This window comes from Crocuta crocuta, unplaced genomic scaffold (genome assembly GCF_008692635.1).
Source record: "Crocuta crocuta isolate KB4526 unplaced genomic scaffold, BGI_CrCroc_1.0 scaffold134, whole genome shotgun sequence".
Taxonomy (NCBI): domain Eukaryota; kingdom Metazoa; phylum Chordata; class Mammalia; order Carnivora; family Hyaenidae; genus Crocuta; species Crocuta crocuta.
The window spans coordinates 3363780-3381327 of record NW_027530183.1 but is presented as its reverse complement, the minus strand read 5'-3'; the positions used below and the strand labels follow the sequence as shown (position 1 = coordinate 3381327).

The 17548-nt window shown below is 39.8% G+C and overlaps 1 protein-coding gene across 1 annotated transcript in view; it reads right to left on the bottom strand.

Moving 5' to 3' along the window:
- Positions 1-5866: 5866 nt before the first annotated feature.
- The window catches only part of SLC10A6 (solute carrier family 10 member 6), a 29525-nt gene continuing 17843 nt past the window's right edge, over positions 5867-17548 (bottom strand). The window contains exons 3-6 of the mRNA XM_077765142.1: positions 17250-17338; positions 14009-14184; positions 10556-10713; positions 5867-6144 (exon numbers count right to left, since the gene is read on the bottom strand). Coding sequence (XP_077621268.1) covers positions 5927-6144; positions 10556-10713; positions 14009-14184; positions 17250-17338 — 641 coding nt within the window. The 3' untranslated portion in view covers positions 5867-5926. The remainder of the gene's footprint in view (positions 6145-10555; positions 10714-14008; positions 14185-17249; positions 17339-17548) is intronic.

Here is a 17548-nt window from a genome sequence, read left to right as displayed (position 1 = left end):
TGTCTTTGTCCCTCCTCTGTTCTTGTACTCTCCTTCTCTCTCTAAAAGAAGAAAAACTAAACTTTTTTTAAAAAGAATGGTATTTTAAGTATAGTGTTAAGCATTGCTAGATTGGAAACAGCATTTATCTGGGGTACCTGGGTGGCTCCATCGGTTAAACTTCTGACTTTTGGTTTCAGCTCAGGTCATCATCTCACGGCTTTGTGGGTTTGAGCCCCACATCAGGCTCTGTGCTGGCAGCGTGGAGCCTGCTTGGGATTCTCTCTCTCCCCCTCTCTTTGCCCCTCCCCTACTTGTGCTGTCTCTCAGAATGAATAAACAGAAAAAAAAAAAGCATTTATCCCCAAATCAAAACTTCAGTAAATGTCATTAATAAAAGTATTTCTGAATTATGTTCAAAGGAGAAAAATGGCTGTTGAGAAAATTCAGGTGTTCACATCTATGGTTCCAAATAGCCTGCTAGATTTCTTGCTTTTAAAATGACTAGTTATCAGGGTGCCTGGGTGGCTCAGTCAGTTAAGGTCCAACTTTAGTTCAGGTCACGATCTCACAGTTTGTGAGTTCGAGCCCTGCATCAGGCTCTGTGCTGACAGTTCAGAGCCTGGATCCTGTTTCGGATTCTGGGTCTCCTGCTCTCCCTGCCCCTCCCCCACTTGTGCTCTATCTCCTTCTGTCTCTCAAAAATAAATAAATGTAAAACTTTAATGACTAGTTGTCTAAATGCAATCTGATAGATTCAAGAAATTAAAAGAACAGTTCACCAATGCTTTCCTCTGGTGATAGATACCTTGACAGTGAGTCTATGGCCATACCATCCTGAGCGTGCCCGATCTTGTCTGATCTTGGAAGCTAAGCAGGGTGGAGCCTGGTTAGTACTTGGATGGGAGACAGAGAATATGTTTCCATTTTACATAATTCAGAAATATTTGAGGTTCTTTGTTATGGTGGAGATAAATGTAACAAATTATGCATTGACCTGCATAATATTTTAAAGCCAACATAAATGGCAGTGCAAATGTAACATATTAACTTGGAATTGCATTTGACTACAAGTTGTCAAAAGCTAGCCAAACAAGCTTCTATAAATCAGAGATTTCTTTCCTTAAGAAAACAAATTCAAGGGGTGCCTGGATGACTCTGTCAACTGAGTGTCTGATTTTTGGTTTCAGCTCACATCATGACCTTACAATTCATGAATTCAAGCCCCACATTGGGCTTCATGCTGACAGCGCAGAGCCTGCTTGAGATTCTCTGCCCCTCCCTTGCTTCTCTTTCTGTCTCTCTCAAAATAAATAAACATTAAAAATTAAATTTAAAAATTCAAAAGTAGCCAGTTGCTGGAATTGATCCTACAGTTTAAGAATGCCAACAGATATATAATTATCCTGACCTTTCCTTCACTGTCTGGAAATGGCTGCTTCAGCGGCAGCTATTACATCCATATTCCAGGAAGGAAATACTGTTGACAAGGAGAAAGTCAATCAGTGCTACAGCAAGAAAGGAACATTGTCTAGGAATCACAAGCAGACTTCACTCCTATCTTATTAGCAAGAACTGTGTCACATAGCCATCTCTAACTTCAAGAAAGTTATTTTTAGCTAGTCTTACTGCTGCCCTGACCAAAATCTTGGTTCTGTTAATAAAGGCAAAGGAAACAATAGCTTTAAGGCAGCAGCATGTGCCTTTCCAGTCCTGCCAGTTTCCACCATTCCTTAGTAGCTAACACAGTGTTGATCGAAGATCTTCCAGAACCCAGAGGCATCTGATTGAAATTTCACAGACCGGAAGTATTTGAAAGTAATCTTCAGGGGCGCCTGGGTGGTTCAGTTGGTTAAACATCTGACTTGATTTCAGCTCAGGTCATGATCTCATAGTCTGTGGGATCAAGCCCTGCATTGAGTTCTGCATTGACAGCAGGCAGCCTGCTTGTGATTCTCTCTCTCTGCTCCTCCCCATCAATAAATAAATAACATTTTTAAAGACATAGTATCTTATTTTTATTTTTTTTTTTTAACCTTTATTCATTCTAGAGACAGAGTACGAGCCGGGGAGGCGCAAAGAGAGAAAGGAAGACACAGAATCTGAAGCAGGCTCCAGGCTCCGAGCTGTCAGCACAAAGCCTGATGCAAAGCTCAAACCCATAAACTGTGAGATCATGATCTGAGCCAAAGTTAACCAACTGAGCCACCCAGGTGCCCCAATAAACATTTTTTTAAAGTAGTCTTCAGCTTCATGGGGAAAAACGTACCCATTCACACAAAATTCAGTATATTCTAGAGGTCACGCTAAGCAAATCTCAGGATGCCTGCTGATAAGCCATGTTGCCAGTTGTTTAGCTCTGTCCAGAATGAGTGATCATTTGGGTTAGGCTCCTCAGGGTGGGCAAAGTGCACACAAAGGCTGGTCAGAAGGTTGCTTAGAAGCTAAAATGACTCATTGAACTGGTTAGGCCGAACTACCCATTGTATTCGAGGATGAACTATGACCACACAGGAAGGAAAAGGTTCACGACACTCACTGAGCACTTCCCATGCATTTTACCAGGTGTTTTCAGGGTGTTTAGGGTCAAATGTTATCACCCTTTTTAAAAGAGGAGACTAAAGTTCAGAGGGACCGTCACGGGCCCAATGTTGCCCAAATAGCAGAGCTGAAATTCAATTCTAAGTTGGCCTGACTTCAACCCACTACTCCAAGACATCCTAGCTCTTTAAGCGGGATACAGCAAGTGGCCCTGGCAAAGCCAGGTTCTTCCCACTGTGCTATGTTGCCTCAAGTATCCAGTGGCTTTTTTCAGAACATGGAGCTGGACTAATTCCGCTTGACATTAGTTCTCTGGTCCCACTTTTGAGCTTCACACAGGCACCGCCTTCATGAACCCATAATTATTTAAATCAGTTAAATAAATCAGTTAAAATACAATTTATTCAGTTTGAGCCTTTTTTTTTTTAAGTTACATTCTTCATACTAAAGATAACATGAAGCCTCCGGGACAACTTTACCGTTTCCAGTTCTCAGCAACATGTCTCTGGAGATGGCAGTCTTCTGACGGGGCTACTTTCAAACCTTTACATTGATTTGTTTCGTGTCTGTCTTAAGTGATGGCTTTTGGTGGTCTTCTCCCCAGACCAGTCCTGACTGTGGTGAATACTGACCACGCACTTAATGCTTTCAGAACAGAGCGTTGGATTTCACCTCTTTGTGTTAGGTGACTAGGTAGAGAAAAGATTTACAAATTCATTGTCTGTGGTTTCTTTAAAATTCATGTTAATGCTCATTTTAGGATTGGGAATCTCTGTTGATGCCCAACTCCACTGGGGGGACTGTGTTCATTGCAGGAATCTAGTCCCACTAGCGTATGACACGTGCCAGCAGGAAACCTCCCTGCCTCGTTACTGCCACATGGTCCATGTGCCTGTACTCAGCACAGACTAGCTTCTCAACACCTAAACATGTATCAGGTGGATAAATGGAAATCTTCAAGTAGTAAAGCAGCAGTTGAGAATTAACAAACATGACACACTCTGCATAGTTGTTTTCCATACAAATATACCTGTGACACTTAATGAGGCTCTTTCTGTTCTACCACAAAGGTGTTCTTAATTGTCGTGAGAATACCTTAATAATCATTATTATATTTTTTAAAAATTTTTAATCTTTATTTATTTTTGGGAGAGAGAGAGAAAACAAGCAGGGGAGAGGCAGAGAGAGAAGAGAACACAGGTTCCAAGGCAGGCTCCAGGCTCTGAGCTATCCGTACACAGCCCAACATGGAGCTTGAACTCCTGAGCTGTAAGATTATGCCTGAGCCAAAGTCAGTTGCTTAACCAACTGAGTCACCCAGGTGCCCCAATCATTATCATTATATTAACCCATAGATTCTTGGGAATACTTACAAAATAAAATTGCAAAGCACTAAATCTCAGGAAAAACACTTTCTCACACATTTCAAAACTTGCAAATAAGGACAGAGAAACACGGAACTAAATAGAGTCCCAACAAAAACACATTATATAGGAAATTATGTGAGAAAGGTGACATTTCAAGTCAGTAGAGAAAAGATGAATGGTTTAATATATGATGTTGGAGCTGTTAATTAGCCATAAAAACTGTAGATTCTTAACACACCATACAAAAACGTAAATTCAAAATGGAATAAACATGTTTAGCCCATACAAATAATAGAAAAATATACGGGAGATATTTTTAATAATGTCAGAATACAGGAGGAAGGGTTTTACCTACTCCTGGAGAGCACACACAGCAGATGGTAAATATAGGTACAAACTCCCAAAGAGAACACCTTGCAAAGGGGCTAAATACATTCTCAAAAAGAAATACTATCATAATTTACAATGCACACAAAAATAGAACATTTGACAGATGTTCAGGTCAAAAAAACATTTTTCAATAGACAAAAAAGGTAAATATATAAAAACTATATACAAAATGTCTATACAGCAAATGATAGAAAAACAAAAGCTAAAAGATTAAAAGTAGGCAAAATGTTGACAAAATAGGACTAGGTGTCACTATCCATGAGCTGTTACAATGCTATCAATCAAAAAGGAAAAATTACAATAGAAAGGCAGGTGAAGGACGTGAATAGGCAAGTGATCATGAAAAATACTCTACTTCACTCATCATTTTTTTAAATGCAATTTTAAATGAGATATTTTCAGGCGCCTGGGTGGCTTAGTCGGTTGAGCGTCGGACTTTCGCTTAGGTCATGATCTCGCGGTTCGTGGGTTCGAGCCCCACGTCGGGCTCTGTGCTGACTGCTAGCTCAGAGCCTGGAGCCTGTTTCAGTCTGTGACTCCCTCTCTCTCTGACCCTCCCCTGCTCACACTGTCTCTCTCTCTCCTAGAAATAAATAAAAATTTTTTAAAAATAAATAAATAAATGAGATATTTTCACAAATTGGAACTGATCGTTCTTTAGACTGGTAAACCATGGGAAGCCAGGCCCATCCAGTTACCACTTACATCACCAGGGAGCAGCCTGACCAGCCTCTTACTGTGCACTTGGCCTGGCAGTTCAACTCATAGGAACTGATTCTCCAGAAACGCTCGCACGACAGTATGGGTGTTCGTAGCAGCATTAAAATTAATCACCAGTGCGTTGAAAGCTATCTGAATGTCCACAAAGAAGGAATCATTAAATAAATTACAGTACTTCTATGCAATGGAATATGTCCATGAAGCCATGGTTCTAAAGAATGAGGTAGGTCAACAAAGACTGACATGGAAAGATGCTCCATAACACGTCATTAAGAGACTTATGAAACAGTACAATTATGGAATGATCTCAATATAGGGAATGTTTCTTAAAGTGATATATACACAGAAAGTGTTTATACATTGTGCCTATCATTAGGGAGTGAAAATATGGGGCATTCATATTTTACCACAAGCGGTCGTTATATTCCCCCTAAACTTGTATTACATCTAAAATCCAAAAAGATTTCCAAGCCCTAAAAAAAATATTATTACTTGAGAAATGGCCTCATTTTTTTATGGGAACTGTATGCTCCCTCCCCAATGCTCCAAAGAACCTGTCCCAAATCCAAAAGTCAAGTGGGTCCAGACTCTGTTCTTTCCCTGCAGTAGGAGGTGACATCTCCTCTACAGAGTCCTAAGTCTCAGGAAGTTAAGATCCAGGATGACTTTGCATGACAGCATTACTCTTCACTACATGGGAAGACAAGAACACATATGGCAGCTAGTAAATATATTGTGCAAACCCCCAAAAGAATTCCCTGAAATAGGCAGAAAACATTCTCAAAAATGGATCCTAGGACAGTTCACAAACCACAGGAAAATATAAATATCCAAATATTCCCACAGTCCCTGCCAATGAGATCCACACATCAGCTCTGCACTTTTACTGGCCGTTGAGGAAGATGGAGACCCAGTCAGGCCAGCAACCCTTACAAGGTACAAGAAGAGATGTGGCCACTTGGTTCAAGGGCTGTGTGCAGATCCATCGGCACTGATGGCCCAGAAGTTATGGCAACTTCTTCATTCACCTCCAAAAAAGCACTGGTCTCTTTGGGAGAAGTGGATTTCTTGTTATGGCAGCCTTCTTTACATCCTGTGTTCTTTTTTCTGTGTTCATTCTTCAATCTCCGCTTGTACATCTTGTATGCTAGGTGTTAAAAAATAGTATTAAAAACTCACCTTAACAAAAACCGTAAGGTAGTGATATTGTATACTTGTCAACACTTTGGGGCTGTGTTTGCTTTGGGCCATGTATGTGAAAATATGCAGGAAAAAGAAGAAAAAGAAAGGAAAAGAGAAACAGGCAATTGTGGTTCAAGAAGGCAACATAAGTAGATCCTGAACTTGCCTCCCCCCACAGACATACTAAATTCCTCTGGGAAAGAACCAAAAAACTGTCAAAACAACCCCACTGCATCAGACGAATGAGAGGGAACCACATGGGAGTGAGTAGGAAAGGACAAGTTACCATCTTGTCAGAAATGCCACCCCAGACAGGGCCACCCAAATCAGGAGAGAACTCAAAACATGGAGCTTCTTCCTCAGGAGCAAAGGATTCTTACCCAAGATCAGGTACCCCAATTTTTAAGACAGGCACCTGATAGATGAGCTCCCAAAACATCTGGCTTTTAAGACCAACAGGCCTGGTACCCATGAGACACAGCGCTGCATTGAAAGGAGGAACCGCAAGCTGACTCACCCACCCCAGGGCCCAGCCCAGAAGCAGCCCTTGGAAAAGTGCCCCGAACTTAATGTGGAAGAGATTCATTTCTTCATTTTATAGCATCAGACTGAGGGGCAGGAAGAGATACAGGCATCCAGGTCCAGGAAGATAATTTCAAATAAGACAAACTCAGAGAAAGCCATACCAAGACACATTATAATTAAAATGTCAAAAGTTAAAGACAAGGAGAGAATCATAACAGCAGCAAGAGAGAATGACTTGTTACACACAGAGGAAACCCCATAAAGCTACTGGCACATTTTTCAGCAGAAACTTTGCAGACCAGAAAGAGTGGCATCATACATTCAAAGTGCTGAAAGAAAAAAACTTCCAACCAGGAACACTCAACTCAGCAAACTTACCATTCAGAAGCAGAGGTGAAGTAAAGAATTTCCCAGAGAAGCAAAAGCTTAAAGGAGTTCATCAACATGTACGAGTAATGTTAAAGGGGCTTTTTTAAGATGAAAAGATAGGGTGCTAACTAATAACAAAAAATATATATATGAAAGTATAAATCTCACTGGTAAAGGTAAGTATATAGAAAGGTAATGGATTAATCACTTATAAAGCTAATATGAAGGTTAAAAGACAAAAGTAGTAAAAATAATTATAGCTACCATAATTAGTTAAGAAATATACAAAATGTAAAATGTAAAAATGAAAAATGTGACATCAAAAACAAAACATGAAGGGAAGCAAAAATGTAGGGCCTTAGAATGTGTTCAAACTTAGGTTGTTATCAACTTAAAATAGATTATTTGCAGGGTTTTTCTAACATTTATTTTTGAAAGAGAGAGAGAGAGACAGAGCACAAGCAGGAGAGGGGCAGAGAGAGAGGGAGACACAGAATCTGAAGCAGGCTCCAGGCTTTGAGCTGTCAGCACAGAGCCCAACATGGGGCTTGAACTCATGAACAGCAAGATCATGACCTGAGCCAAAGTAGGATGGTTAACCGACTGAGCCACTCAGGCATCCCTAGACTATTATAAATACAAGTTGTTAGATGTAAGCCTCATGGTAACCACAAAGAAGAAACCTTTAGTAGATGCACAAAAGATGAGAAAGGAGTCTAAGCACACCACTGAAGAAAGCCATCAAGCCACAGAGGAAGAGAACAAGAGAAGAAAGGAACAGAGAAGAACTACAAAACAGCCAGAAAACAATGAATGTCAATAAGTACGTACTTATCAGTAGTTACTTTAAATGTAAATGGACTAGGGGCGCCTGGGTGGCTCAGTCGGTTGAGCATCCAACTTAAGCTCAGGTCATGATCTCACGATCTGCGAGTTGGAGCCCCATATCAGGCTCTGTGCTGACAGCTCAGAGCCTGGAGCCTGCTTCAGATTCTGTGTCTCCCTCTCTGCCCCTCCCATGATCATGCTCTGTCCCTCTCTGTCTTTCAATGATAAATAAACAATTTAAAATTTTTTAATAAATAAATAAACATTAAAAACAAATAAATAAACATTTTTTAAAACTATAAAAAAACAGGACCCATCGCTATGCTGCCTACAAGAGACTCACTTCAGATGTGAGGACACAAACAGAATGAAAGTGAAAGGATGGAGAAAGATGTTTCATGCAAATGGAAAACAGAAGAAAGGTGAGGTACCTATACTCATATCAGACAAAATAGACTTTAAAACAACAACTATAAAGAGAGACAAGGACATTACATAATGACAAAGGAGTCAATCCAACAAGAGAAGATAACATTTATAAATATATACACACACAACATAGGAGCACTTAAGTATATAAAGCAAATATTAACAGACTGAAAGAGAGAAATTATCAACAATATAATAATAATGTGGGACTTTGACACCCATTCACATAAATGGATAGAATGTCCAGACAAAAAATCAAATAAGAAAACATTGGCCTTAAATGACACATTAGACCAGATGATGTCAACAGATATATACAGAACATACCATCCAAAAGCAACAGAATACATATTTTCAAGAGTACATGGAACAGTCCCCAGGATAGATCATATGTTAGGCCACAAAACAAGTCTTAACAAATTTTAGAAGACTGAAATCATATCTAGCATCTTTTCTGACCACACTGGTATGAAACTAGTAATTAACTACCAGAAGAAGACTGGAAAATTCACAAATATGTGAACACTAAACAGGCTGCTACTGAACAACCAATGGGTCAACAAAGAAATCAGAAGTGAAATAAAATTCCTGAGACAGGGGCACCCGGGTGGCTTAGTCGATTGAGCATCCGACTTTCGCTCGGGTCATGATCTCGCGGTTCGTGGGTTCGAGCCCCGCGTCGGGCTCTGTGCTGGCTGCCAGCTCGGAGCCTGGAGCCTGTTTCAGTCTGTGACTCCCTCTCTCTCTGACCCTCCCCTGCTCACGCTGTCTCTCTCTCTCCTAGAAATAAATAAAAAACATTAAAAAAAAAAATTTAAAATTCCTGAGACAAACAAAAATGGAAATACAGCATGGCAAAACCAAGCTCATGGAGATAGAGAATAGATATGTGGTTACCAGAGGCAGGGGTGGGAGGTAGCAGGGTGAGGGATATCAGTGAAGGGAGTCAAAAGGTAAAAACTTCCAGTTATAAAATACATAAGTCATGTGACTATAGTTGATAACACTGTATTGTATAGTTGAAAATTGCTGAGAGAGTACATCTTACAAGTTCTCATCACAAGGGGAGAAAAACCTCTAGGTATGGGGCAGGTGTTAAATGGACTTACTGTGGTGATCATTTCACAATATATACAAATATGAATCATTATGTGGTATACCTGAAACTAATATAATGTTGTACGTCAATTATACCTCAATTTAAAAAAGAGGAATCTATGGAAGAAAATAATTTGATATATCACAATGGCTATTTTTATCTAGAATGGACCATTTGTGATTGAAATATTCATCAGGTCACTGATGGCTCCTCCATTCAGTCAGTCAGTCAGTCAGTCAGTCAGCAACACCTATGGAATGCTTCCAGTGAGTCAGGTGCTCTCCTGGGTGCTAGAAGATACCTGGGAATGAGTCAGATGTGTTCCTCCCTTCATAATCTCACCAAGGAGAATAAATTAAAACTTGCATCTGCGACCAGGGAGATTTATCCTGCTAAGATTTCTCTTATTTTCTGATAAAATTCAACCCCAAATATTCCTTATGTTGACTGTTATATTAGCAATCAGTAGATAATCAGTTATACCAGTAATTATTCAGTCTTACGCAGAACTGTTCCCTGGTAACAGTGAAAATTTACAATGGCCCAAGATTAAAATATATGTGTGTATGTATATATCCATGTCTTTTTTAATTGACTTTCTGTGAACCTATCCAATGACTGACTCTAAAATGATGTATATTTGGCTATATGGATAGGTATATATGATATGCATGTAAACAAATATGTATTTCAATATCTGTGTATGTATTATATTTCATAGTTAAAAAATATTTCACAGCCATTCAGTACAATTCTTAGTCAGAGAAGCATTGTGAAATAACTTGGCATTTGGAAGACCTCATGGCTCTTGATGAAATAGAACAAATGTCATGTTGAAGATAAATTATTGCTCATGGAGACTTATCAAGTCCTAGAATCTAAGTTCTAACAGTGCATTGTCTTTTATGAAGCATGTTGGTTTATAATTATAAACTCCCATCACATGTGTTTGATATTTTGCTGTGAAAGCAAAGGGTCTTGTTTGTGCACTCTATTTTCCCCAGAAATGCTGGGCTAAAAATGTATCTATCACAAGCATAGTACATGTATGTTCAGGTAGAAAAAGAAGTTTGTGGCTTGGGTTGACAATTTTCAATCACATCTCCCCATTGGAGGCTCTACTCACCTGCAACAATGAGAAATCCATCCAACAGCTGGAAGAGTCCATAGGCCAGTGGGAAGCTAAGCATCTGGACCAACTGCTTGGCAGTGAAAGATAACTGGAGCATGGTGACACACATCTGAATATTCTGAGCTCCAGTTTCTAAGGAAATCGTCCTGCACCTACCAATGAAAGAATTTTTCAAAAGTTACATACTAGAATTAGGACTCTTAAATTGTTCTCTTATATACAGCAATAAATATACGCTATGAGCTTAGGCCACTAAAACTGTTTACTCATGGGGCACCTGGGTCGGTTAAGCCTCCAACTCTTGATTTGGGCTCAGGTCATGATCTCAGAGTTCGTGAGTTCAAGCCCTTCCTTGGGCTCCGAGCTGACAGTGCAGAGCCTGCTTGGGATTTTCTTCTCTCCTTCTCTCTTTGCCCCTCCAAAAAGATGTTTACTTTTTTCATACTCATTTGATGAATGTGCCTATTCTGGAGGTGGTCTGCTCTCCAAGAGACTTTTCAGAGACCCTCAGAACCCCATCCTAGGAATCTGGGTGGAAAGACACGAAATACACACAGGAAAGATCCAGTACACAAGACAAAATATGATTGAGGGTCAGAGAGAAGCTATATAAATTCATGTAAGTGGCATAAATGGGTAGAGAAGGCTTCACAGAGGCATAGGTGAATGAAAGCGTGAGGGTGGGAGCAGCATTTCATGTGGGACAGTGACTAAAATTAAAGATCCAGGGACACATATGACCTACACCTACCAGGAGGCGGTGCATATGCTGTGAGCCAATCTGTGTGGAGTGCAGGGTTAGAGATGAGCATGGAAAGGTGACATAGATATGGAAAAATATAAACTCAACAACACTTGAAGGTAACACAAAAACCCTAAGTGAAAACCAAATGTCTAAAACTAAACATCTAAAACTCTTTGGTGAAAGATTTTAGGAACACGTTTTTTCCCTACTTTCTATTTTTCTGTATTTTATTAGTTTTCTTTTTTTATATATATATTTTTGGGTGTTAGATATTTTTATTTTTTATTTTTCTTTACAAATAGTTTATTGTCAAATTGGTTTCCATATAACACCCAGTGCTCATCCCCACAAGTGCCCTCCTCCTGCCCATCCCCCCTCCCCCCCACATCCATCAGTTCTCAGTTTGTTTCTCAACATTCAAGAGTCTCTCATGGTTTGCCTCTCTCCCTTTCCCCCACCATTTCCCCCCTTCTTCTCCCCCATGGTCCTCAGTTAAGTTCCCCCTAATCCTCCTATACGTGCAAACATATGATATTTGTCCTTCTCTGCCTGACTTATTTCGCTCAGCATAACACCCTCAAGGTCCATCCATGTTGCTACACATGGCCAGATTTCATTGTTTCTCATTGCCATGTAGTATTCCATGGTATAGATAAACCACATCTTCTTGATCCATTCATCCGTTGATGGACACTTAGGCTCTTTCCATGTTTTAGCTATTGTTGAGAGTGCTAATTGGGGGGAAAATGAGATAAACCTCACTTGAAAACTAAAAATCAGGAGGGAGTAAAAGGAAGACCTCGGGGGCTGCATTAAGCAGTTTTGTCTGTTTCTAATTTATAAAGAGGGTCTTCAGGTTTCTGTAGATGGAAGTGAAGAGGGGAAAGAGGTGTTTCAGAATACAAAACAGCATCTCTGTGCAAGCTGGTTTGGAATATGGAGGTAACAAGGGGAGGTATAGTGTGGGCATGAAAACATTGGTACAGGGCAAACTCTACCACTCTTACAATATTTCTATTTACTCTCTTGCTTGCTATGCTTTCTTTAGACCACTCTCACTCCTTTCAGACCCCTGTCAATTACTTGATATGAGTAAGCTACAAAAGTGGACCTCACACCTGGACCATTCACAAGCCAAATGCAAAGTCTCAATCCTGATCTTTCTCAAGCCATCAGGTATGGAGAAGACAAGATTGTTAACTACATTTTGCCATAGGAATACTTTACAGATCTGATTATATTTCAGCCACTCAACAATATGTTCCTAATTACTGGCTTTGCAAACAAACTCCAGTTCAAATCCTAATTCCACCACATTCTGGCTCTATTAACTTGGTCAAATTCCTTAATGTCTTGAAGGATTTGCACATCTGTAGAATGACGGTACTAATAGTAACTATGTCTCAGGCTCATAGTAAGAAGTAAAAGAGATACCATAGGCAGAGCATCACTCACTACCTGGGATAATCCTAAATGCTCCCCAAGTAGACTAGAAACAGATTTCTTCTACAAAATAAACATCAAAATGCACACCACTTTCTATTCTCTTTGACTTAAATCTATCTTTTAAGCGTTTTAAAGCTGAAACTCCACCTTCGAAGTTCAACTACATAGCTCACTTTTCTTCAATAATTCTTTTCTGACTTTAGAGATAGTACATACTCATCAAAAAACTCAGGAAATATACCAAGAAAATGTTAAGAAACTAAAATTACTCTTAATCCTACTACTGAAAATTAAACACTATTAGCATATGGTATTTTTCTCCCAGTATTTTTTCATGCATAAAATTCTTCTGCTTTCTTCTACAAAAAGGGAATCAAAATGCATAGTTTCCTATTCTCTTTTAAATTTATCTTTTAAGTATTTCCCAAAAGCATTAAAATTGATGCACCACGGTCTATCACATAGATACATTATGAATTAAATATCTCCCTATTGTCAGATATTTAAATTGTTTGTATTTTTATATTTATAAATAATGCTGCAATCAACATCTTCGCACATCAATATTCGTGTGCTTATCGACAGTCCTAGCTTCAGGACAGATTGCTAGAAGTAAAATCACTGAGTGAACAGCTATAAATATTTATAAATCTATTGATATGACTAAATTACCTTCCAGAGAATTTATACCATTTATGTTCCCTCCAACAACTCACCTACAGACATAACAACATGGAGTATTATCATTTTTAATATTTCACAATATTTATAAATTATATGTCCCAACTTGTAATGACAAGATATCCAATAAAATCCCATCTTACTTCTCCAGTTTGCCCTTCCTCCTCTTGCCCCTTATCATTAGCACTTTTACAGAATTTGGCACAAACAATGGATAAATGCTTAATCTCTTTAATCTTGCTCATGCCCTAGAATGATCTCTATATTTAATGAAACCATCTCAACCCTATCTAATTACTAGGATAAGAAGAGAAATGTGTCTAGATTTCAACATGTGGTGTTAACACCTCAATCCTAATTTCACAGATTACAATTTCCCATCACTCTGGCCTTTGCTCTCATTTACGTAAGAAGTACTGTGATCTTTTCACTCTCTTTATCATGAGTCATCCTGTTCCATCCACCTTGTAAGTCAAGACTCTTAATGTCTCCTGACAGACCCAGGCATCAAAGCCTGCCATACAGTGTGTTTACTTTATCCTCCTCAAAACAGTGTACGGATAATTTAACTGTACCTCTGCCAAGATTGGTGGGTAAGAAGAGCCAGCAGAAAGCCCGTGACATGGCCAATCAAAGGGAAGATGAAACTGATGGTCAGGAGAGTGATGTCTGAATTCCAAGATCCTTTTGCCAAGACCACACCAGCAACTGCGACCACCAAAAGGAGGACCCCACCAACAATGGCCCCAATCTAAAGCAAACCAATAAAATAAGTACATGTAAACATCATGTCCTTTGAGCTCTATGATGCGAAGTCCATCAGTGCTTCTAAAAAGCTGGGAACTGAGGCACCTGGGTGGCTCAGGCGGTTACGTGTCCAACATCGGCTCAGGTCATGTTGGGCTTTGTGCTGACAGCTTGGAGGCTGGAGACTGCTTTGGATTCTGTTTTACCCTCTCTTTCTGCCGCTCATGCTCTGTCTCATGCTCTTTCTCTCTCTTTCTCTCAAAAATAAGTAAAATAAAAAGCTGGGAACCTAGAAGTTTTGGAACAAAGAAGAGACTTACCACCGAATCCAATCTCATTTGACAGAAAAGAAACCTAAGTTCCAAAGTGATCAACTGACTTGGCTAAGCTGGAAACCGGTGGGGCTCAACACAAATCCAAGTCTTCTTTTAAGATTAGTATTTTTTCCCTGGAAGTAGAAGATTTTGCCAGAAGGATTGGGGAGTAGACTTTTTCAAGGATAGGACAAATTTATGAAATAAGCATAATCTGACAATAAGCCTCCACCACCCCTACATGCACTTCCTAGATCCCTCGCTGGTAATCCCTTAACTGAGATCTGTCCTTCCTGGCTATCTGCCACTCTCTTCTTATTACTTCTTCAACTACCGATGGATTCCTATGGCTTTCATCCCGGTCCCTCTCTCCTCCAAATAAAATCTACCGGTTCTTCACTAGATAATCTGGGCTAACATTATTTGAATAGAGGTACTAACAGATACTTCTTTCTTCTCCCAAATGAATATCGTTCTTACTTTTGTTGTTCAACATAAAAGAATTTCCAATAGTTTGAGTTTTAGATCAGACAAAGAGAAAGCCAGACCCAGAATATTTGGAGAATATTAGGATTTTGACAAGCTCCCATTCATATCATGTAGACAGCAAACTGTCTATAACTGTTGTTATAGCTGCGATCTGGATTTGAAATGATTCAAGGCGTGGAGGAAGGTGGTCATGGGGGAGCAGAACAAAATGAAAATAATCCAATGCATCAGAGATGTGCTCTGGGGTTATTTTTACTGGTCAAATACAAAGACAGACAGCTCCTGCTTAACGGGAAGATGCCAGCACACACAAAGAAGACCTATGACTGTCAAAACCCCTCTTCATCTTTCTATAAAAAAAGGATCTCAAAGTTTAAAAATTCACCAAGAGCAATTTGTTCAGAAAATTCATCAGATCTAAAATTAAAAGAAGACTAAGAACAAAGAATGAAAATATATCAAAATAATGACTAGATTATTCTAGTTTTTTACTAAGGTGCTCTAGCATATCTATGCATATTATTAAATGTTTTTGGCCACAAATCCTATGAAACAGGCAAAGAAAGGGGTTTTAATCTGCACCTGACAGATAATAAAAGTGACATACAGAAAACTTATCTGATTTCTCTACTGACACTGAGGGATTAATAGAGGATCTCGAAACACCAAAATTATGCGTGTTTTTTTTTGTTAGACTACCTAAAAAGTAGTCTAACAAAAGATAGTACTTTATCAAAAATAGAATATTTGAAAAGTAAGAGGTTCCCATGGTTATACTCTGTCCTCTTATCTTGTAAATAAAATTACAACCATACGCAGCCACATTGGAAATTTTCTCCCACTGAAATAACAAAGTCACACACTCACATGCAATCCAAATGTACAACATTTAAGCCTTCCTCCAGTTCTCTGTGCCCAATTGATTTGTCTGCTTGTCAACCCCTCTTTCCCCTCCTGATCTCACTGGAGGAACAGTGAGAGTTCTTCAGTCTTGTGCGGAAGTGAGAAAGCAGCATCCATTTGTGAGGACGAACGGAGGAAGGGGCGGCGCTCCGTCAGGGGGAGCCAGACGGCAGGAACTTACACTGAACCAAACCATAAACCCCAAACTAACATGAACTGGGATGTATTTGCTGAACCTCCAGTTAGCCCCAAATGTTTATTTCTTTATAAATGTAAAATATAAGTAAAGCATTTAAAACATCTTCATAACGCAGCACATAATGGGACCTCACGTCTTCTAAAATGATACATAATTGGAAACACTGAAAACACCCTAGGATATTGACACCTTTGTTGAGAATGCCTCATGATTTTTAAAGCTACTTTTATATCTTTAAAAGTCAGCTTTAGATATTTTTTAAAAGTCCTTTCGGAGATATTTTTAAAACAAGAACATTTGCTTTCTCCAGCAGACAAAAGCCAAGGCTGGAAAGTCAAAAGGAGGGAGGAGGTTCCAGTTACCATCATTCCATGACCAGACTCCTTAACGCATTCTGCATTTCACCCTGACAGCTTTTCATGTGGTCAGCAGCCACAGCAGTTGTTCACGTGTACCGACTACAACCTCAAAGCTTCCCCAGGAATGCTTCTGAAAAATAGCCCTACTTTTTCATGCAAGCAGCCAGTACTCTTCAACACTAGGCAGCCAGTACTCTTCAACACTAGGAATCCATTGCATGCACACCTGACCGGCTTTCACCTTGAGAGCACTTGTGTGGAGCCTCGTGAATAGATGGGCCCTGGGTTCTCTCTGGCCGCACACAGGCCTCAGCTTTCCTGTCACTAAAGCAAGAGTCCTACCCTTGACGGTGTGTCCATAATCCTCAGGGTATGGGCCTACAGGAATGACAGAGCATGGCTGAGGAGAGTGGAGGAAATATGGAGGTTAGATCCAAAAATACAGGACTGGGCGCCTGGGTGGCTCAGTTGGTTGAGCGTCCTACTCTTGGTTTCAGCTCAGGTCATGGTCCCAGGGTCATGGGATTGAGCCCTGCGTCAGGCCCCACATTGAGTGTGGAGCCTGCTTGGGAATTTCTCTCTCCTCTTTCTCTCTCTCTCTCTCTCTCTCCCTCCCACCCTCTGCCCTTCTTCCCCCAACCTGTCTCTAAAATAAAATAAAATTAAAAAACAAAAAGACAAAAAAACAAAAATCGCTGGGTGTAGGGTTGTATTTCACTGACCCATCTGTTACAGTCATTGTCTACGTCTGTCTTTCCAGTGTCTAAGCCTAAGGATACATTAACTGCCATGTGGAGCTGCTTACCTTGAGAATGATTTTGGATTGCTTAGGCCACCTATAATTCACATAGACACCAAAGGCCACGGGGATGGTCAGGCACAGAAGGGTGATTCCTGAGGAGAAGAAAAATCCATCAGATAATATCTCCTCTTACCTTGACTGCTCAGTCTTCAACAATTTCTATTTCAATTAGATATAGGATTTAATTAAAACTGCATTTTAGGGGTGCCTGGATGGCTCAGTTGGTTAAGCATCCCATTTCAGCTCAGATCATGATCTCACAGTTCATGGGCTCAGGTCCCACATCAGGCTCTGTGCTGACA